At 38.5% G+C, this 22840-nt stretch overlaps 1 protein-coding gene across 1 annotated transcript in view; it reads left to right on the top strand.

Moving 5' to 3' along the window:
- Nucleotides 1-22840, top strand: part of LOC124711398 (septin-1) — a 60713-nt gene that overhangs the window by 22272 nt on the left and 15601 nt on the right. The window contains exons 3-7 of the mRNA XM_047241453.1: nucleotides 472-595; nucleotides 1001-1135; nucleotides 1538-1655; nucleotides 10162-10248; nucleotides 17193-17353. Of these exons, the coding sequence (XP_047097409.1) occupies nucleotides 472-595; nucleotides 1001-1135; nucleotides 1538-1655; nucleotides 10162-10248; nucleotides 17193-17353 (625 nt within the window). The remainder of the gene's footprint in view (nucleotides 1-471; nucleotides 596-1000; nucleotides 1136-1537; nucleotides 1656-10161; nucleotides 10249-17192; nucleotides 17354-22840) is intronic.

Below are 22840 nucleotides of genomic sequence, written 5' to 3'. Positions count from 1 at the left end.
GTAGGTGAATGTCATCATGTGCAGATTAAAGACAAAGTTATTGTAACAAATAGTGTTTCAAACATTAGCAGATTCCTGACTGACCTTAATGTTTAACTAATATGTGTGTTTTAATCTTTGCCCGAGTTTTGAAGGCAATGAATCTCATTGAAATTTTTACCAAGCCAGGTGATGCATCAGTTACGACATCGCACTTAATTTTGGGAGTAGGACTCTTCAGATCCCCATCCAGCCATACTGGTTTAGGATTTCTTTGGTTTCCTGAAACTGTGTAAACCAAGTGCTGTAATAATTCTTTTGGAAAGGATTCTGCCAAATTCCTTCTCCAGTAAGAGCTTGTGCACCATCTGTAATGACCTCCTTGTGATTAGGATGTTAAACCATAATCTTCTTTCCTTCCCCATTACACTTAATAGAATACTAAAACAGCTTTGTCAAACGCAATTTGATGAAAACTGTCCAATATTGCAGAAAAAACACACCAGACTGTGAAGCTAGATGCATCAACAGTGGAAATAGAAGAGAGAGGTGTGAAGCTCCGGCTTACTGTTGTTGATACACCAGGATACGGAGATGCAATTGACAATACAGATTGGTAATGCTAAAATTTATGTCAGATCTTTCTGCTTGCCATTTGTATCAATATTGTATTACTTCATGCATTTTATTTTCTCGGCTTTTTTTTATTTATTTTTTTATTTTCACACAAGTTGTGTTTAACATGAAATTGGGAATTTTCAGGACATTCTTCTTAAATTTCTTACAAAACAGTGATCATTTCATATAATTAAAAATTAATTTCAACTTTCTTGCTAACCACAATATTTTTGCTTGAACTTCTTTTTTCCTTCTGTAGTCTATTTTCATAGTAGCAGAGAAATGTCAAATCATTAATTACATAGTACTGCATTATAGAAGGTTTTAGTTTTGATGCTTCCTCATTAGCTGAAGAGATATTCTACCTCTACTGTTGGAAATATATTTATTTTTTATTTTTCAGTTTCCATGAAATAATCAAATATATTGATGACCAGTTTGAGAGATTTCTTAGGGATGAAAGTGGTTTGAATCGCAGAAATATAGTGGACAACAGGATACATTGTTGTTTTTATTTCATATCTCCATTTGGTCATGGGTAAGCAAAATAAAAAGTAACTGTGGTGATAAAACTATTATTGTAAGCTTGTGTGTTTTTATTATACTTTTTTAGCTACAGATATGCATTCTTATACTGCAAAAATCATATGTAGTTTCAGTTTCCTTTTGTGAGGTTTATTCTGGAAATTTTCTTCACATCTCACAAAAGTAGTCTCCATATTTTATGCAATAGTCCACTTACTTGAGCAACTTGAATAATGCTTGGATAGGTTATTGTCGTGCTTATTTAAGTGTGGCAGTGGTGACTATTTGCAATTATGAAAGTGTATGTCATTCTTACAATGATGAACATCAGTTTTGATTTATTGTAATTAGAGTTGCATTGGAAAAAATGTTGTGTACTGTTATATGTTTATTTCAACTATTTCGTCTGTTACAGATTGAAGCCTCTAGATATAGAATTTATGAAGCAACTACACAATAAAGTCAATATAGTGCCTGTTATTGCGAAAGCTGATGTATTGACAAAGAAGGAAGTTTCACGTTTGAAAAAGAGGGTAAGTGTGATTAGTAATTTCTTTCAGAACATGTCTGAATTTTTCAATCTGCTTCAATGTCGCGTTATCGATGCATGGTTCCTAGGTTCATATAACGATACACTTCAGAACATGTCTGAATTTTTCAATCTGCTTCAATGTCACGTTATCGATGCATGGTTCTTAGGTTCATATAACGATACACTACATCTACATCTACTTGATTACTCTGCTATTCACAATAAAATGCCTGGCAGAGGGTTCAGTGAACCACCTTGAAGCTGTCTCTCTACCATTGCACTCTCGAACTGCGTAGGGGAAAAGCAAGCGCTTACATTTTTCTGTGCGAGCCCATATTTCTCGTATTTTACCATGATGATCATTTCTCCCTATCTATGTGGATGCCAACAGAATGTTTTCGCAATCAGAGGCGGAAACTGGTGATTGAAATTTCATGCGAAGATCCCGTCGCAACGAAAAACGCCTTTGTTTTAATGATCGCCACTCCAGTTCACATATCATGTCTGTGACACTGTCCCTCCTATTTTGCAATAGTACAAAACAAGTTGCCCTTCTTTGTACTTTTTTGATGTCATACATCAGTCCTACCCAATGCGGATCCCACACCGCACAGCAATACTCCAGAACAGGGCGGACAAGCGTGGTGTAAGCAGTCTCTGTAGAAGACCTGTTGCGCCTTCTAAGTACCCACAGCATTATCTATGTGATCCTTCCAATTTAGATTATTTGTCAATTGTAATCCGTAGGTATTTAGTTGAATTTACAGCCTTCAGATTAAGTGTGACTTATTGTGTAATCAAAATTTAGCATATTTCTTTTAGTACTCATGTGAATAACTTCACACTTTTCTTTATTCATGGTCAATTGCCACTTTTTGCACCATACAGATATCCTATCTAAATCATTTTGCAATTCACTTTGGTAATCTGATGACTTTACAAGTCAGTAAATGACAGCATCATCTGCAAACAATCTAAGACGGCTACTCAGTATGTCTCCTATGCCGTTAATATAGATCAGGAACAATAGAGGGCCTATAACCTACCTTTGGGAATGCCAGATATTTCTTCTGTTTTACTCGATGACTTTCCGTGTATTTACCATGAACTGTGACCTTTCTGATAGGAAATTGTGAATCCAGTCACACAGCTGAGGTGACATTCCATAGGCACACAGTTTGGTTAAAAGACACTTATGAGGAACGGTGTTGAAAGCTTTCTGGAAATCTAAAAATATGGAATCAATCTGACATCCCCTGTAGATAGCACTCATTACTTTATGAGTATAAAGAGCTAGTTGTAGTTTGCAAGAACAATATTTTCTGAATCCATGCTAACTGTGTGTCGATAAATCGTTTTCTTCGAGGTACTTCATAATTTTTGAATACAGCATATGTTCCAAAACCCTACTGCAAATTGACATTAGTGGTATAGGCCTGTAATTCAGCGGATTACTTCTACTTCCCTTTTTGGGTACTGGTGTGACTTGAACAATTTTCCAGCCTTTACGTATGGATCTTTCTGTGAGCAGGCAGTTGTATATAATTGTTAAATATAGAGCTATTGTATCAGCATACTCGAGAGGAACCTGACTGGTATACAATCTGGACCAGAGGCCTTGCCTCTATTAAGTGATTTAAGCTGCTTTTCTACACCGAGGATATCTACTTCTGTGTTTCTCATCTTGCCAGTTGTTCTTGATTGGAATTCAGGAATATTTACTTCATCTTCTTTTGTGAAGAGTTTTGGCAAACCGTGTTTAATAACTGTCATCATTGACTTCACTGTTGTTATCACACAGTGAAGGTATTGATTGTGTCTTGGCACTGGTGTGCTTTATGTTAACCAGAATCTCTTTGGGTTTTCTGCCAGATTTCGAGACAGAATTTCGCTGTGGAAATTATTAAAAGCATCTTGCATTGAAGTATGCGCTATATTTTGAATTTCAGCAAAACTAGGTTTCAAGACTTCAGTTTTTTACTGTTTAATTACTGTGCACCCAAGTGGACTTACCTGCAGTGACACCTTGGAAAGAGGGGATGTGGAATGGAAAGGCCGGAAGGATTATGGCAACTGGGGCCACGGTGGGAATGGGGGGGCAAGAGAGAGGGGAAAGATGATTTGTAGCTCTTAGTGTTGGTAACAGTATGATTTTGGAATGGGGTGGGTGGGGGTGGGGGGCTTAGAGAGAGAGAGAGAGAGAGAGAGAGAGAGAGAGAGAGAGAGAGAGAGAGAGGACTACCGTGTGTAGATGTGGCAAGAGTGCATGGATGGAGACTGGAAATTAGCAGGAGCAAGAAGCTAGTGGGTAGTGGAATGTGGAATAAGAAGAGAAAGGAGACTAACAGGGGTTTAGACCAGAGGTATTTTGGCAACTGAATAATGGTAGAAGCACAGTTATCATCTACATAGTTCAGAATGAAGATTTGGAGGGAGAGTGTATCCAAATAGTATAGGTACTGAATAATCTGTTAAAGTCACTGATGTGCAGCCAAGTTCAGTAACTTGGAGGCTGACTGCATTGTTGGCCATTGTTTGGCCGTGCCAATTCATACCAGTTGACAACATATTGTCACAGTAATATTGAAATGTTGCATGATTGTTACAGAAAAGCTCATACATGGCATTGCTGCTTTCGCGCTTGGAGCTAATTGTGAAAAGGCGGGAAATGCCTGTGACTGGACTGCAGTTGGAAGAGGTTGGTGGGTGAATAGGACAGGTCTTAAACTTTCATTGTTAACAGGAAAATAACTAGGTGACAGGGCAACGTACATTCACAAGATTTCATGCAAACGTGATGTCATTTTGATGTCCCACACAGTTATCAAAGACCACAGGAACTGCTGTCAACTTTCATTAATGTTCGGTACGGGTGCACAGGAGACACCATATTGGTTTCCATAAATGCATATTGTAACTTGCATATCATTAAAATATGCCATTTCAAGATAATGGCACTCTACATATTACAAAACTGTTAAGGCTTTTGTGGCCACTAGTTGACAAACTGGCTATTGGCTTCTGTCTCGGGTTCTTCTGTTGACATTATGTGGGGCAGGTGGAGAAATCAATATTGGCAGAGCATGCACTGTGTGAGACCAACCACGTAGTAAAATTAGCCAACATGGAAGATCTGGCTGTAGAGAAGCACTGTCACACTTGCATGTTCAGAGAGGCTATAGAAATACAAAAGCACGAGAATAGCTTCAACAAGAAAGAAGAAAGCATAAGGTAAACGGATCCTGACTTCCCATGCTGCAGTGAATCACTGTCGGAGGTAGCAAGAGGAGAACCGAACTGGAAATGGCCTCAGAGAAGCCCTTGGACATTGGCACACCAGGTACATATAGTCTGCAGCCGTGAGCTCAGCTCCAGTTCACCACCAGCAATGGAGCGTGAAGCTTTGACAATGTCAGCCACTCATGCTGGCAGAACTTCAGTAAAATCATCAAACGAACGTCAGCCGAAGAACCTGAGACAAAAGCCACTAGGCAGTTTGTCGACTCTACATATTGATTAAAATATGTTGTTCTTAGTGTGATTTGTTATAATTAAACATTATATAATGATGTATCAACAGTGAGCTTTAAACTACTGTAAAAAGGCTGAATGTTCTCTAGTTCATTGTGGAGAAGTAGTTATGTGCATGGATTTGTGAACTGTTCGCAGGAGAGCTTCTGTAAAGTTTGGAAGGTAGGAGACGAGGTACTGGCAGAAGTAAAAGCTGTGAGGACGGGGCGTGAGTCGTGCTTGGGTAGCTCAGTTGGTAGAGCACTTGCCCGTGAAAGGCAAAGGTCCCGTCAGGAAGTTTCAAGTGTTTGTAGTTCATAAAAAGTAAAATTATTTTGTTGAGGCACATTAATGAAAACTGTTGAATAAATATGTCGTTGGATTAAATGCTGGATGGCTTCAGCTGCTTCGTATTAGGAAAAATAGTTTGTACATCTTTTTCAGTAAGTTTAAGAGTTAATTCTTGTCAACACTTTATCTCCCTTGTTCAGAACCAAGTCCACATGAAGGCAGAACTTTATACATTTATAAACAATGTAACTTAGAGGTTAAGTATCCTGTAGTAAAGAAACAGCTTAACCTCCGGTTCTCGCTACTTGCGGTGAATGTTATTGTTTTGAATGTGATATATTCTCACATGTTGTGAAATGTGAATCAAATGATCGTAAGTCGATAGACAGCTCCTTTTGTCTTCGATTCAGCATGTGATGTCAAAATGACATCGAATTTGCATGAAGTTTTGTGAACTGTAGGTTTCCCTACGGGGCAGTATTGGGAGTATGGGTGGAAAGGGATGGAGTAATATATAGCATAGATGGATAGGGAAGATATAGGAAGAAACACTCCGTGAAAGGAAAACTGCAAACAGTTGTTCGTAGGTGCAGGTCAGTGAAGATAGATTGCCCTTTAATGGGAGTATCACAGCCAGCCACGTTGGGACTGCCGGTAAGGAAGCCACTGGAGTTGACTGCTTGACAGCTTGAGAAAAGGCAAAAGGAGTTTAATAAGGAATAGAGAAAATCCTTATGTTGTAATATTTCCTGTGTTGTTATGCAACCACTGTATCATCTAAATTAAAGAGAAATCCCTGCAGGCACAAAAGATATGGGATGCCCCAAACTTTTATGTTGTCAGTACTGTTTTAAAACAGAGAGAATAATCAATGTGTATCTATAAATGACAAGAAAATGGATGGCCTAAGGCGACTTTACCATTCCTACCAAGAGAAGAGGTCATCCAGTGCTTGTACACTGTCACATTCAGTTGGCAAACATGGGCAAAGAATGAAACTTGTATGGGATTACATAATATTGAGAAAGCCCATATGTTCCCTACATACAATTTAACATAATGTCAAGAAAACATATCGTGATCATCCAGCGTGCATTGAGACTCTTCCCTCTATGTTCATTTTAACAAAAAACGGGAAGAAAACCAGAATTTCAGCATAATTTTAAGACTTGGAATGCTTTTTCTATCTTCTGAAAAGTTGAATGTTTTGGGCAGGTGGGTATTGTCAGTGTTGCCATTCAATTTGTGTCACATTTTTCAGATGGATGTGTAGTTTTTTGGAGACACTGGAGATAATGGACTTCAGCAATATGTTTTTGATAGTGTGTTTTGTAAGTGCGAATGTCGAATAGCTGGTAGACACTTTCAGCCGCATGTCACCTTACATCATGACAATGATGGTACAGAATAATAATGAGGTCAGGATTGGTTTTAAGATCATGAATAGCTACTCATTCCATAGATAGGATTTTAGTTTCTATGGATAGGAATTTTGGGATAGAAAGTGAAGCCTGGTGGGAAGTGAGAAATTCCTAGGTAGTTTAACAATGTTTGCACTGCGAATGACCAAGGTGTAATACATCTAATGTACACCAACCTGGTATCTCGTACTGCAGTCCAGTCACATACATTTCCTGTCCAATTAAAGGTAGAGACGTGTGAAAGCAATCTCATTATTTATAGCTGTTCTGCAGTGGTCTGCTTGAATGTATTGCAGCCAGGCTAACTATAGAAAAGAGAACCCAATCTAAGAGTGTAAACATTTAGCATCAACTCAACCAGTTGATGCTGATATATTCATAATTTTCAGATGCTGCCCCCACACTCACCCACCAGTGTGGTGCAATTGTGTATTGTGCATGGTAAACGCACAAGTATCATGAACAGAAAGTGATGTGGTGTGTCTGCTAGTCATTGTACGTGAACTAGGTGGGAGACTCGGAAATTATCAAGTAACATACAAAACTTAAAAAGTTTCTTTGAAAGATGTCCTGAAGCATTGTTCTTAATGAATGTTATGTGTTCTTGTGATAAAAAGTTGGCAGTCGTTGAAGAAGACTCAGAATGAGCACATCTACGGTATACTTTGTTAATAAATAATTTAATTGAAGAGGTTAAACAAATGTTTGAGTGGAAGTATTATTGTTAGTGACTGTTAAGTGTAGTGGGTGTGGAGGTGCTCTGGTGGAGAATGGTGGGACGGAGTGAGGGTGAGTAAAAAGCCACTTAATGGCGGTAGAAGCCCTTTATTACTTTCAAACAATTTATATTAGTAGCTCAAGCCCGCATCTGATGGCCACTGCACAGCAGCCATCGAATCACAGACCTAGTTGTTGAATCGTTATTGTGAAGATGCTTGCAGCACCTACACCCAGCACTGACCATGTGTGGCATGACTTTGTGTGATAAGCAATTTCGGCTGGTGGCTGAACAGCATCAGGAGCTGATACAGCAGACTGATACGGTCAGGCCAAATGCGGTACAGGTTGGTGGCATCTGATGTTAGCCGACACCCTGTGTCTCAGTGCTGGGGTTGGACCTCGTGGCAGGTGGTCATGCCAGGATGCCAGTGCAATAGTAGCACAGTAGCAACATCTCATAACCGGACACTGTGATGGATGCCAATGTGATGACTTGACTATTCAGTGGTCTGCATGCCTAGATGGCCAAAGTTTACACATGTCAAAGCAGGTTTGTGGTGGTGTTGCTGCTGCAGATGTTGTGTATGTCAAGTGGCAAAGTGTTCTGGATTTCGGTAATTAGACAGGCACAGACTGATTGATGGGCAGTGGCACTCAGTGGGTGCCACGTTGTAATGCTCTGCCATTGTATTGTGGCAAGTGTCCTTTTTATGGCACCAAACTGTCATGTTTAGACTTGCATAGTTAAACAAGAAAAGACACTTATATGTTGAGGAATATTAAATTCAATGTGGAATGTGAAGATTGTATGTAAAAGTTAAGAAAATAATCACAAAAGAAGAGAATAGTAAATTGAAAGTTCATAGTAATACAGGAAAATTTTTGAAGAATTGATTCCCTCACACCAATTTCAGATACTACTGAACGTCTCACAACCAACAAATTCATTTGCTGTGCCAGTTTGGGTTCCACGCTTCTCTTGTATTCAGCACAATCTCTCTAAATTACACAGGTGGAAACCATCCCTTCAATTATATCCCCATGTCACAGTGCTGTCACCCTAAAACTACATTAATTTTGTTCTTCAGCTCTTATCCTCTCTTTCCTTTGCTGCCATAAGCTTTCCTGGTGGTCATGTGTGTGTCTTCTGTGCCTGCACATGTGTGTGAATGGTCTGTGTGTCTATTTTAGTGGTGAAAGCTGTGGTCACAAGCTTTATGTACATGTCTTTTAATTGTGCCTGTCTGCAACTTAACGTGTCTTCTTTACAGCAAGTAGCAGTCTATCTTTTCCTACATTATATGATCTACACTGAGGTATTAAAAGTTATGGGATACCTCCTAATATTGTCAGACCTCCTTTTTCCCTCTGTAGTGCAGCAGCTCAACATGGCATGGACTCACCAAGTCATTGGAAGTCCCCTCCAGAAATATTGAGCCATAGTGCCTCTGTAGCCATCCGTAATTACGAAAGTGTTGCTGGTGCAGGATTTATTTCCAAACTGACCTTTTGATTATGTCCCATAAATGTTAGATGGGTTACATGTTGGCTAGTCTGGGTGGACAAACTATTCCCTAAAATTGTGGCTCAGTGACATTACTTCATTGTTTGGGAACATAAAGTCCATGAATGGCTGCAGATTGTCCCCAAAGAGCCGAACGTAACCATTTCCAGTCAATGATTGGTTCATTTGGATCAGAGGACCTAGTGTATTCCATGTAACCAGCCCACACCATTATGGAGCCTCCACCAGCTTTCACAGTGCTTCGTTGGCAACTTGGGTCCGTGGCTTCATGAGATCTGCGTCACACTTGAACCCTACCATCAGCTCTTACCAACTGAGATTGGGGCTCATCTGACAAGACCCTGGTTTTCCAGTCATCTAGGTGCAACCGATATTCTTATGAGCCCGGGAGAGGCGCTGCAGGTGATGTCGTGCTGTTGGCACTGTCGGCACTAGTGTCGGTTGTCTGCTATGGTATCCCATAACACCAAATTTTTCTGCACTGTCCTAATGCATGCATGTGTCATACATCCCACATTGATTTCTCTGCTTATTTCACACATTGTTGCTTCTCTGTTAGCACTGTCAACTTTATGAAAATGCTGCTGCTCTCGGTCATTAAGTGAAGACCGTTGGCCACTGCATTGTCTGTGGTGAGAGGCAATGCCTGGAATTCGGTATTCTCGGCAGACTCTTGACACTCTGGATCTCAGAACATGGAATTCCCTAACGATTTCCTAAATGGAATGTTCTATGCATCTAGCTCCATCTACCATTCCATGTTCAGAGTCTTAATTCCAGTCATGCAGCCGTAGTCATGTCAGAAACCATGTCACATGGATCACCAGGGTGCAAATGACAACTCCACTGATGCACTGCTCTTCTATACCTTGTGTACATCATACTACCACCATTTGCACATGTGTTTATCACTATCCTATGACCACAGTGACATCTGTGTATATTAATAGCTTCATAAACTTTCCTCAGTATTTTATCAAAGTTTTGTTCGCATGATCTTGTAGCAAATTGTACAGTTCTAATACCTTTCATTTTCGCAGGTACTGGAAGAAATTGAAAGCAACGGCATCAAAATTTATCCACTGCCTGATTGTGATAGTGATGAAGATGAAGATTACAAAGAGCAGGTATTACTGAAGCCATAAGCAGTTTTTTTTTATTCATGTAATCAATGTATGTACACACTTTACTACCATGTGCACCCTATTATCCTAAAGTCATCATATCAGTAAAGGAGGAAAATGATAGATCATTTTATGGTTGCGTTATGCTGCCCCCTCAATATTTGCCCCTGGCTGGGATGTCGTGCTGATGATGAAACAAGTACACAGAGTCTTACCTCTGCATTTAACTTGCACCATCACTGCTCGCTACGATCGTTGCCGGGTGAGGATATTGAGCTGTTTTGTGTTTCGAGCAGTAACCATTACCATCCATCCTGAAACTTGAGCCATGATTAACTGCTTCAAATTCACTGTAGCAATCTCCTTGTTTTGCGGTTTCCCACATATCATACTACTTCTACAGCTCCATCTGCATCCATACTCTCCAAACTTCTGTGAAGTTTGAGGTAGAGGGTACTTTTCCATTGTACCATTTATTCTTGAAGTTTCTTCCCATTCCATTCATGTATGGAGTGCGGGAAAAATGACTTCTCAGATGCCTCTGTGCATGCTGTAATTAGATTATTCTTCTCTTCACAATCACTGCAAGTGTGATACGTAGGTAGCTGTCATACAATCCTAGATTCCTCACTTAATACTAATACTTGAAACCTGCCAACTGTAGTTCTTCTGCATTTCTGTGAGTGTCTCTTATGGATCAATCAAATATGTGACCAATGATGCTGCCCCCTGTTATATACTTCCATTGTCTGCAGATAGTCTTATTTTGAATGGATCCCACACACTTGAGCACTGTTCTTATAGAAAACCGCTTCTTCTTTGTAATGGATAATATTAAGTGTAATAATTTTTGGTAATTAGTCCCTCTGTTTCAACTAATTTATAATTTTTTGATCAGAATATCTACATGAAAATGTGCAAGTGGCACATGCAGTACATGAAATAAATGTGGATAAAAACTGACAAAATATTGCCTCAGAGTGAGTAGCCTTACAAATTGCTTTCAGCAGAAATTACATTAATTATTTTGGATCAGACCTTCATATCTTAAACAATTCTGGTACAATAATATTTAAAGTAAACTGGAAAATATGTTGTGACATTTGTAACTGTCTCAAAAAATGCTCTGTTTAATTTTTGAGTTGTTATTAGACCTGATGAAAGTATCTGCAGTGTGGATGGTCTACAATCAAAGGATGCATCCACACCGATTTTTATTTTTACTGTCATTAATGCCATTTCTGGCATGAATCAACCACCATTATTGTCACTCGATGATGCAGAGAACATAATTTTTGCTTCACACCCCGCAAATAATCCATTCATAATACAGATGTAAAACAAAACATAGTACTATAGGTAGAGACATTCCGAATAAAACACGTTTGAGTAAAGGCTGTTAGTAGCACCAAAGTCAGTCAAGTCATTCATAGATGAGACATAAACTGAAATTGAGGATGACAAAGCAGAAGCAAAATGCTTTACTCTTGTTTTCAAATGTATCGATTGGTATTGTCCCAATTTAATTTTCATGCCACTGAAAAGATGAGCGAAATGGATATTAGTGCCAGTGGTGTTGAGAAACAGCTGAAATTGTTAAAATTGACCTAAGTCCCATGGTCCAGTGGAGCCTTGATCAGATTCTATACTCAGTTTGTGGCTGCGTTAGCCCCTCTGTTAACTATAGTCTACAGCTCGTGGTCTAGTGGGCAGCATTGCTGCCTCTGGATCGCGGGGTCCTGGGTTCGATTCCTAGTCAGGTTGTCGATTTTCTCCTCGGGGACTGGGTGTTTGCGTTGTCCTCATCATTTCATCATCATTCATGAAAGTGGCGAGATTGGCCTGAGCAAAAATTGGAAATTTGTACGGGTGCTGATAACCGCGCACTTGAGTGCCTCAAAAACCAGTCATCATCATCATCTGTTAACTATAATCTGTTGTAGATCCCTTGAATAAAAAATGATGTCCAGTAGTTGGAAGAAAGCGTAGATCACACCTGTCTACAAGAAGGATTACAGAAGTGATCCACAGAAGTACCGTCCAGTATCCCTGACATTCATTTGTTGTAGAATCTTGGAATGTATTTAGAGCTCAAACATAATGAGATATCTTTTAGAGAATGACATCCTCCGTGCCATCCAGCATGGATTTGTAACCATTGACTATGTGAAACCCCACTTCCTCTTTTCTCACACGACATACAGAAAGCTATGAATCAAGGGAGTCAGTTTGATGCAGTATTTGAAACATCCTACCAGATTAAAACTGTGTGCTGGACCAGCACTTTTAAACCATACAAAAATAGACTCAGTCTCATTAGTCTTAGATACATTCCGTGTCCTTATAACTAAAGGCATACTTGAACCGAAATACAGTGTTCCAATGTCCGTATTAAAAATCTTCTGATGCCTAAAATGTCCAATAAGCACTAATGTCATGGGCATTCAAAGATTCAAGACCAAGCTTATTGTTAATGTTACAACAACTAGTGGCATGGCAGGTGCATGGGGGTCCCTGCATGCAGACGGCTCAACGTTGTGCAGTAAATCATCTCTGCAAGTCTTGGCTTATGATTTGTTGCGCAACTCTGAGCCATACTGGATGTAGTAACCCTTGTGTGTCTGCGGTGCCCCTGGTTTTACTAGGCACTGCGCGCACTATTGCTGACCGACTGAAAGTTCCTTATAATACATTGTAAAATCAGCTACAATTTTTTCATTTGCACATAAGGATGACAATTACTGAACTATAAGAAAAAAAGTAAATTAGTTACAGACTATGGTGTGCACACACTTTATTCAACATGTAAATGTTACTACAGATATTCGGTTCTTGGTTATGACATTTTTGATATGCCTGCTATCATCGATGATGATGTGGTGCAGACAAATAGCACAATTGTGCATGACCCGTTAAAGTTTTGGAACATCAGTGCTGTTGATGTCCTGAATGGGTCAGCAATGGTTTTGAGGTTATTGCAGTAGACCTTGTCTTTAATATAGCCCCACAAAAAGGAATCACATGTGTTCAGATCTGGAGAATATGGCTGCCAATTGAGGGCCGTGCCAGTGGCCTCTGGGTGCCCCAAAGCCAGAATGTGGTCCCCAAAGTGCTCCTTCCCTGCTTTGATGAGGTTGAGCTCTGTCTTGAATGAACCACATCTTGTCAAAATCAGGGTCACTTTGGGTAATGGGGATGAAAACATCTTCCAAAACCTCCACGTACCGTTCGGTAGTCATCGTACTATCGAGGAATATCGCACCGATTATTCTGTGACTGGACATTGCACACCACACAGTCACCTGTTGAGGGTGAATAGACCTCTCAATCGTGAAATGCAAATTCTCAGTTCCCCAAGTGCTCCAATTTTGCTTATCGATCGATGCATCCAAATGAAAGTGGGCTTTGTCACTAAACCAAACAGCACAGCACATACTAATTCCCATCATGCACAGTCAACTGTGTAATTTGAACTTCCTAACGCAAACCATTCAGAAGTTATGACTGTTTTATTCCGTATAGTTCAGTAATTGGCACTCTGTACAACAGAGTCTTTAAATCATACAAAAACAGACTCGGTCTCAATAGCCTTAAGTACATTCCAAGTCCTTGTAACTAAAGGCATACTTAAACTGAGATATGATGTTTCGATGTCCCTATTAAAAACTTCTGATATCTGAAATGTTTGATAAGCAATAATGTCATGGGCATTGAAAGATTCAAGGCCAAGCTTGTTTTTAACGCTACCATAACACACAATTGTGGCTATTGTCCACCCCAACCATGATAGGCAGTATTCTTCTTTGTAAACGTAAGGTTCAAAAGTCCTCCAACAAAAACAGACAGCCTGCGAAGAACAGGTTGAGCACCTAATTGGCTCTGTGTAGTAATTGATATATTTTGAACAGACTTGTAAACATACCACAGAAATGCCTTCTCCTCCTATAATAACACGGCATCGTGCGATTCGTCCGATGCATTGCAGTTATAAGGATTTGGGAGGTGTGTAAGGCTAATGAGACAGTCTTTTTTTGTATGGTTTAAAGGTGCTGGTGTATGTGCAAATGTAAAAATTGTGGCTTATTTTACAATGTATTATAAAAATTGAGATAAAGAGCCTTGCCCTAATTTAGAAAAAAGATACTATACATTGATCTTGTAAAAGCCAAGAAATGATTGTTCTTGGTGTTGCAGCTCTCGGGGGAACTCTGGGATGCTCTCTGTGTGAGGCACCTCTGGATATTTCTGTGAGTGGTGGCTCATGATTTGTTGTGTATTACTGAGCCTTACCTTTCATGGGTAATTGCTCTACTGATTGATCGACCCAAGAAAGACTCATAACTCGCTCTCACAGCTTCACTTCTGCCAGCACCTCAAGATTAGATTAATTGCAGCACATACAGGCATTATTCTCACAATCCATATTTTGATGTGATGGGGAAAAACTGTAATAACTGATACAGTGTGATGTGCTATTCATTTCACATTGGTTTGCAGTTCATGGATGTAGATGTAAATTATTCTTATTTCTGGTGTTGATTCCATGAACTGAGCTGTTGACTTGAAAAAGAGATATATTTTAATAAAAATTTCATTAAAGAATAAATATATTGGAAAGCAGTAGTTAGTTATTTTAGTTGCATAAGCAGGCCTCTGCAGAATATTCTTGATTTCACACCACAAATAATAATTCTTATCACACATATTTGGGCCCAGAAAACTTTACCTTGGCTTGATTAATTACCCCCAAAAAATAGCCCCATATGACATTATAGAATGAAAGTAAGCATTGTATGCTATCCGTTTGTATCACCAATGCCTGGCAACATTCAGATTGCAAATATAGATTTTTTAGGCACTTCAGCATTTCTGTGGTACACACCTCCCTGTTGAATTTATTATCGAGCTGTAATCTCAAGCGTTTAACTTTGTCAACTTATTTTATCTATTTGTCATCATATTTTAGACATATACAGGTGGGAAACCTCTGAAAAGTTATAAACTGCATGTAGTGTGTTTTTTCAATGTTTAGCGATAAAGAATTGGCTAGGGACCATTTGGTGTTGTTGTTGTTCTTTATTTTCTTTTTTTCCCAACTGATTATATGAATCAAGAATACTATTCCAGGTGTGAAGAATCAGAATTTCCTACTACTCCAGGTCTTTCAAAGCAGCCCACTTGTGCTCTGAACTAAATTCACATTTGTTTCTCTTCAGTATTTCTATATCACAAGAAGGCATTCAAATTCCATGCTCCACAGTTCTCTGCTTTTTGAATCTAGCTGTTGCTTTTCGGAGTTGCAGTGTCAATGCTAGAGAGAGAATAATTTAATTATGTTACAGTAGTAGTATTAGTAGCAGTAAGAGGTTGATGTATATATATTTTTTGTTTAACAATTATTATTTATAAATCCCATTACTGTATGCATTGACTTGTTATTGCAATAGTTTTTGCAATTTCTGATGTCACTTTGCCATTTCTGAATTCCTGGAATCTGTTGGGAAAAGATTGTCATATTTAAAAGTGTTGTTTTGGAATGGCAAATGTTGGTATTAGAATATTTTTGTAATGGTATGTAAACAGACTTTGAAAGTGAATCAAAATTTTTCTTCAGAATAAAGACCAAAATGATATAATTAGTTCTCAATGTAACAACTTCATCTAACATCAACAAATTATCACCTTTTCCCTGCTAATTTAAATAAGACGTTATATCTACCACGAAATAAAATTTTTGGATGCACTGATGGTTCAGTAGTTCTGAATAGTGATCATCCTTCTCAAGAAGAAATGCCTTAATTTCTGTTCTTGTGTACTCACTCTCCATTTCAACAAAAAAATTCTGTAATTTGGCAGTCATTAAGAGCTTTATCACTGAGTGTGCATTCTAGCATTTGATATTTTGTAGCAATCACTCTCAACTGGAGAAAGACGCGTATGTGGTTTATGAGCCACAGTTTTCTGACTACTAGTGTAAAGTCGTCACTATAAAGGACAGTAACTGGTTGTAAATGCATGGCAGAATACATTGATGATTGAAGACATCTGTGTTCAAATTTTTCAGTCACAGTTTCTGACAAATTAAGTGTTTGAGGCCAAGATCAGTTGGTTTGTATGTCAGACATCTCTCCCTCTTCCCCTCACTCTCCCCCTCCCCCTCCCTTTCCCCCTCACTCTCCCTCTCCCCCTCCACCCATGTGTTGGGAGGGAGGGTGAGATGATGGTGCAGAGGCATGCCTGTTCAGTGTGTGTGCGTGTGGGGGGGGGGGGGGGGGATGGTGGTGCAGACACAAACCACCTGTTTATTATGTCATCTAGAATGCATAGTGCTTTTTACTGATGAATTCTGGTTCTGGTTGTTGTAGGATTCTAGTCACACATGAATTTGTAAAGAAAAGACATTGTGGTGGATACCATATAGCAATTAGTAACTGGAGGAGTATTGTTAATGGTCATAAGTACAGGTATGGGTTACTGCAACCACATGTGTCTTTTCAAAAGTGCAGTTGGTCCAGACTTTCTCTTGATGAACATCCTAATTGAGTTGAGTTAATAGATTAACTTCAGAGACTCACCACATGGATTGACCACAATCTTCCAGGATTTTACACATTTCTTTCTCAGGAAAAGCTTACTGTTAATACAAGTCTTGGGCCACTTCTTAGATAGTCTATTGCCCTTGCCAAGCATGTGTAATACTTATTCACTGTTTTTGATGTTGCTGTAAATTTTGATTTTTTCTTTTTTTTCATTCACTAGCTGCAATTTGCAAAACAGTGCCAGAGTTATTAAATTATGTTTATGAAAATGTCACATGTGTGTATGCTTACCTACAGAACTCATCTTTTGACAGTTAGAATTTTTTTAATTTGAATACTTGTCCTCGATCAGTGCTAACATTGATAAATATTTTATAATGATAACTAATATATATTATTTTCTGTCAGGTCCGGCAGTTGAAAGAAGCAGTTCCTTTTGCTGTATGTGGTGCAAATACACTTCTGGAGGTGAGAGGACGAAAGGTGCGAGGCCGTCTCTATCCTTGGGGGGTGGTGGAAGTGGAGAATCCAGACCATTGTGATTTTATCAAGCTGCGCACAATGCTTATGTATGTCTTTCTATTTAATTTCTCTTATAGTCTCACACTTCATTTGATTGTGTGATTTATGAAGATTGTAACATTATTAAGTATAAGGAGATGTGAACTGTGTGGCTAGTTTGTGTATTAACAACAGACACACTATTTGCTGTAATGAGGCTAAGAACTGATATCTCTTACACACACACACACACACACACACACACACACACACACACACACACACACACACACACTGCATATCTAGGAATTTATTGGAAAAGGAGACTGGAAGAGACAGACTAAAAAGTGAAAGCAAATTATAAAGAAAAGGAAAAAAGCTGTTCATGAGGATTGAGAAGAGATCATATATAAAAAATACTAATGTGGTGGATAGCCAGCTGTATGGTAAAAGCTAAATGCGGTAGTAAAAGAGAAGAAAAGGGAAGGAAGAAGTTTGTACTGTAATGTTTCAAGTGTATTTGGGAATAGAATGTTCAGTGCTGCTGTAAGAGTTAGTTGATATATGAGATTAGTTGTGTTCATTTACTCCAATTAAACTTTGTGACTGACAGTTTGCAGTGGAGAGGTGCAGTGTTGCTGGCATGCAGCCAGCTATGCCTCACAGGGCACTGATTGCAAAACAGGCAACACAGTGAGCATATGGCACTCAAGCAAAAACTACAATTGGATGGTGGCTGGCACCTTCCACTCAACTCACTGAAACTTCAGTTACAAAATAATTTTAATCAGAGTGTAGCAACACAAAATTCTTTGCATAACTCTCAGGATAGTGGATAAATGCCATTTGCAGGGTGTCCAACCTAACTCGTGCATCTGCAAAAACCATGGTAAGTTTTATTTGACAAGGAACGGGTCAAATAAACATTATTTGGCTGTAAAAGCCCTAACTGGTCATGCTAATGAAAATTGCTTGAATGACATATTCTAAAAAAAGAAAGATCAGTGTCATTTTTCAATACAAGATGTGATTAAAAAGTAATGGCACTTTTTTAATTTCATGGGGCTTATACATTAGATTTTCAGTTTTTTATGTTTTTGGTTCACACTTTCCTGATGTATGTTTGCATTTTGGCTGTTCTGGATATTTAGTTCATTATTGACATTCGAAAAGCTTTATGTGTCTTCAAGTGCTCGGCATATTTTTGCTTTCAAAAAAGATGGATCAAAGAATTTGCATTAAATCCAGCAGTGTGTTCTAAAAATTGTCTGTGACTTTTGGAGAATCCACTGAGTAAGAAAAGAGTTTGAGTGGTGTAAATGTTTCAAAGAGGATCGAGAAGACAGTGAATTTGATGACTGCTCTGAACACCCTAGCACATCAATTATTGATTACTGTATGGAAGAAGTAGTGAGAGTTGTTCTGGAAAGTCACTGAATCAGCATCAGAAAGGTTGCCGACAATGTGGGCGTATCCTTTCTCTCATGCTGCGCAAATTTTTCAGACATTTTGGGCATGAAACGTGTAGCAGCAGTGTTTGTTCCAAAATTGTTAAATTTCGACCAAAATGATGTCACATAGATATTGCTCAGGAATATTTGAATAAAGTCAACAATGATCCAGAACTTCTAAAGAAAGTTATAACAGGTAACGAAACATGGGTATAGTGAGATGACATCAAAACCAAGGCCTAGTCATGCCAATGAAAACTGCCTGAAGACCCAAGACCGAAGGGAAAAAAAAAAAAAAATTGACAAATTTGATCTCTTGAAAGTTCTTCTGACTGTTCCTTTGGTTACAGTGGGGTAGTGCATCACAAGTTCCTGCCTTATGGTCATATGAGCAATAAGGAATTCTACCTGGGAGATACACATCGTTTGAGTGAAGAAAACGAGCAGAATTATGGTAAAACCACTTGTGGAAATTGCATCATGATAATGTTCCTGCTCACACCTCAATGCTTGGTCACGATTTTCTGGCAGAAATCAAAACTGTTATGTTGCCTCAACCACCATATTTGCCAGGCATATCCCTGTTTTGACTTATTTCTATTCCCAAGGCTAAAGAGGACCATAAAAGGACATAGTTTTGTCACCATTGATGGGATACAAACAGAAGCACTGAAGAAGCTCAACACTGTAATGAAAAGTAAGTTCCAAAAGTGCTTTCAAGATTGGAAAAAGAGTCGGATTACTTCGAAGGGGACAAATTTGATGTTGATGAATAAGGAAAGATTCGTTAAGAAAAACAGAAATTGTAATTACTTCTAGATCACACCTCGTATTCACTGAGTGACAGGTGATTTCAGCCAATTCCAGACATGTATAATGTGATTACCTTTAAGTGTGATTAAATGTAGAAACTAGTTTCTAGTCTTTTTACAACTTAAGTGATATTTCTCAGCTCAGAAAGAGTTTTACTGTGTAAATTAAGAATAGTGAGCTACTTTTTTGTTTATTTTATTAGCTGCTCAAAGTGAAGTTATCTGATTTGATACAATTTTGAAATCATTTTATCATAACATTCCATTATGATTATGTCACATACTTTAAGAATACTTTCTCACATATTTTCTTGGGTTATTGGGGGATGGCAGTAGACAATGTACTTAAGTAGAAATCATTCAGTCAAAGAGCTCTGCTTGATAAATCCATTTGTTTGGATACTTTCTTTTCTGGACAGCACTGTTGGATGTGTAAGATGTGATGGACAGCCATCATTTTGATACTGAATACTTTGTCAACAGTGCAGTGGAATATGTTCCTGCAATTCTAGTAGTGCGCAGCTGAGGCTTCCATCAGTGAAATATAGTCTAGTAATTTTATTTTTCCAAGTATCACACCGAACAACTATGCAATAGCTACCTGTCACAACTGTTTCACATTTTCTTCTGCCCCATAATGCATGTTGTATGTGTTCCTGGCTCCCCAATTTGTAAAAGTGGGATAGTAATTTTACTGACCTACCAATCGTGTTCATTGATAGCCTCCTTCTTCTTAAAACTCTATATGTTGATTGTAAGACTCTTTGCAGACAATTTTGTTGGAATAGATTTTTCACATTTACACATGTGCATTACTGTTGTCCATCACAATTATAATCAGTGATATATTACTCCCCCTGTTTTTACAAACAAAATTACAGTGAGACTGTTGAAAGAAACAATTAATAATTTTCGTTGAATTATTACATTACTTCCAACTGATTTCCTTTTACGATAATGTGAATGTTGGACATTCTAGTACTTACCGCCGCGGAAGTTGAACACGTGCCAGAACAAATGGACGTGGTCAGCCCATAGAGGGCTCCGCCTCCGCGGCCGCTACTCCGGGCAGCGGCTCTTGCGCAGCGAGGGCACCACCGCTACACCACGTGCAGACAGCGGCCAATAGCCGTTCCCTCCGGTTTCGTATATAGGGACCCGCTCTGCCCTAGCTCAGTCAGTCTGGTACTCGCTCTGGATTTCGTTTCTATCTCGGCGGTACTGCATTCTGGTCGTTGCTCGTTGTTGACATTTGCCTGGCTCTGGTTCCGAGTGGATTTACTGTTGGTGTTTGGTGTTGTGGTTTCCACAAGCCTCCGTTGTTTATCTCTTCCTTGTTGTGTCGGCCATGGTCGGTTGTTGTCAGCTGTCGTGCGACTCGTCCTGTGTTTACCCGGTGGTGCGTGCTCCACCGCCGCCGGCTTCCCCGCCTGGCGGCTCCAATCCACAGCCCAAGGCGTTCCCGCAGTTGGTTTTGGTTACTACAGACACCAACCAGATGTGGCTTTGTGCAGCGAGACCTATTTAGATGCATGTAGCATAGTTATCATAAAATGTTAAAATGCAATGTCCTTCCATTTTAGATAGTAACTTAAGACATACATATTCTGTAGGCAGAGAAATTATTTTAATTGACCATTGGCTCAATGTCCTTAAAATGGTACAAATGGTGGTGCTATTTTATAGTGTGGAAGTATTGGCACATACAAAAATTTACCAAAGCTTACCAAGAAACTCAAAATTCTCTAATTGGAATATTTCATAAACTTAACATGTTATTTGAAGAGACTTCCTCGTTTCTTGAATCAGCAAAATTTGGGCTACAATACTATGACAACGAATTTTTGAAAGGATTACCCTGTCAAATTGAAAAACTCTGGAATACTTATGATGATAAAAGTTTTAATTGGGATGACTTTTGAAATGTATAGTTTCCAGAAAAGTTAACGTGGTCTTTACAAAGATGGGAATGGGGTCTTTTAAGTAAGTTATGTCAGTCCAAAAACATGATGATTAGTAAGGTCGAATTTTAGCAGTGCATGTGGTCTCCACGAATTCTTTAACTAAAATATTTTATTTTTGTTGCAGTTTTCTGCTGCACTATTGATTTATTTACTTTTAGGTATTACAAATTTCCATGGTGAACTTGTTTCGGTGTTTTATATTATCTGGTGTACTTGTAAGATGGTACAATACATATAATATTGTTCCTAATGTCTGTGTTAGATTCTTTGTCCGTGTATGATACATTATGCTTACATCTTGGCTGGTATGTCATGATCAATCTTGCATCTTGGAGCATAAGTATCGGTTACCTTTTTTTATGTTTGATGATGTTATTTTTATATACTTTTGTATGATTTTAGTATAATTAATTTTGACAGCGTTTTGACCGCAAAAGGTCCAGTGATGCTATATGTTTACAGTGAAATAGTGTTTTGCGGAAATTTGGTGAGTACATTTGATTATCAGAGAAGGTATTTTTTGGTTTTATGTAAATAATATTCTATTGATTTGTGTTCGTTGTGGTAATTTACATTTTTTTATGATATTAATAAAATTTTCCTGGTATTTTTTATATTTAAAATCTGTTTGCTCATAATTTTTCTGTATGATCATAAATTTCCATTTCCCCAAAATATCCAGAAGACAAACTTAATCAAAAACAGATTTTAAACACAAAGAATAAGTGGAAAATTTAATTGGCACTATAAAAGAAAAGAGAGTAAATTATCATGACACAAAACAATAGAATTTCTTTGCGTAAAACCCAAATAATCTATCTCTGAAAATAAACGTACTGACTTTCCACAAAATATAATTTCCATTGTAAACATATAGCATTTCTGGAGTTGTCAAAGCTGTCAAAAACAATTTTACTGAGGAAAGTCCAGGATGGAATGTAACAATATTATGAGAAGGAAAGTTGCTGCTCACCATACAGGGCAGATGCTGGGTCGCAGATAGGCACAACAAAAAGACTCTCAATTATAGCTTTTGGCTGTTAAGGTCTTCGTCAACAATAGACAGACATACACACATGCGCACACACTCACACAAACGCAACTCACACACACACTACTGCAGTTAATTCCAAGATTCTTTTTGTTGTGCCTACCTGCAACTCAGCATCTCAGCAATGTTGTTACAATTTTACTGAGGTAACACAAATAAAACTAAGTAAAAATAACATGATCATAACATAAAACAACTGATACCTACACTGGAAGGTGCAGTATATGCCACAGTATAATCCAGTATTGTCCGTTGTGGTGTGGCCATCATGTATCCA

The sequence above is a fragment of the Schistocerca piceifrons genome, chromosome 8 (genome assembly GCF_021461385.2).
Source record: "Schistocerca piceifrons isolate TAMUIC-IGC-003096 chromosome 8, iqSchPice1.1, whole genome shotgun sequence".
Taxonomy (NCBI): domain Eukaryota; kingdom Metazoa; phylum Arthropoda; class Insecta; order Orthoptera; family Acrididae; genus Schistocerca; species Schistocerca piceifrons.
This window is presented reverse-complemented; position numbering and strand designations above follow the sequence as displayed.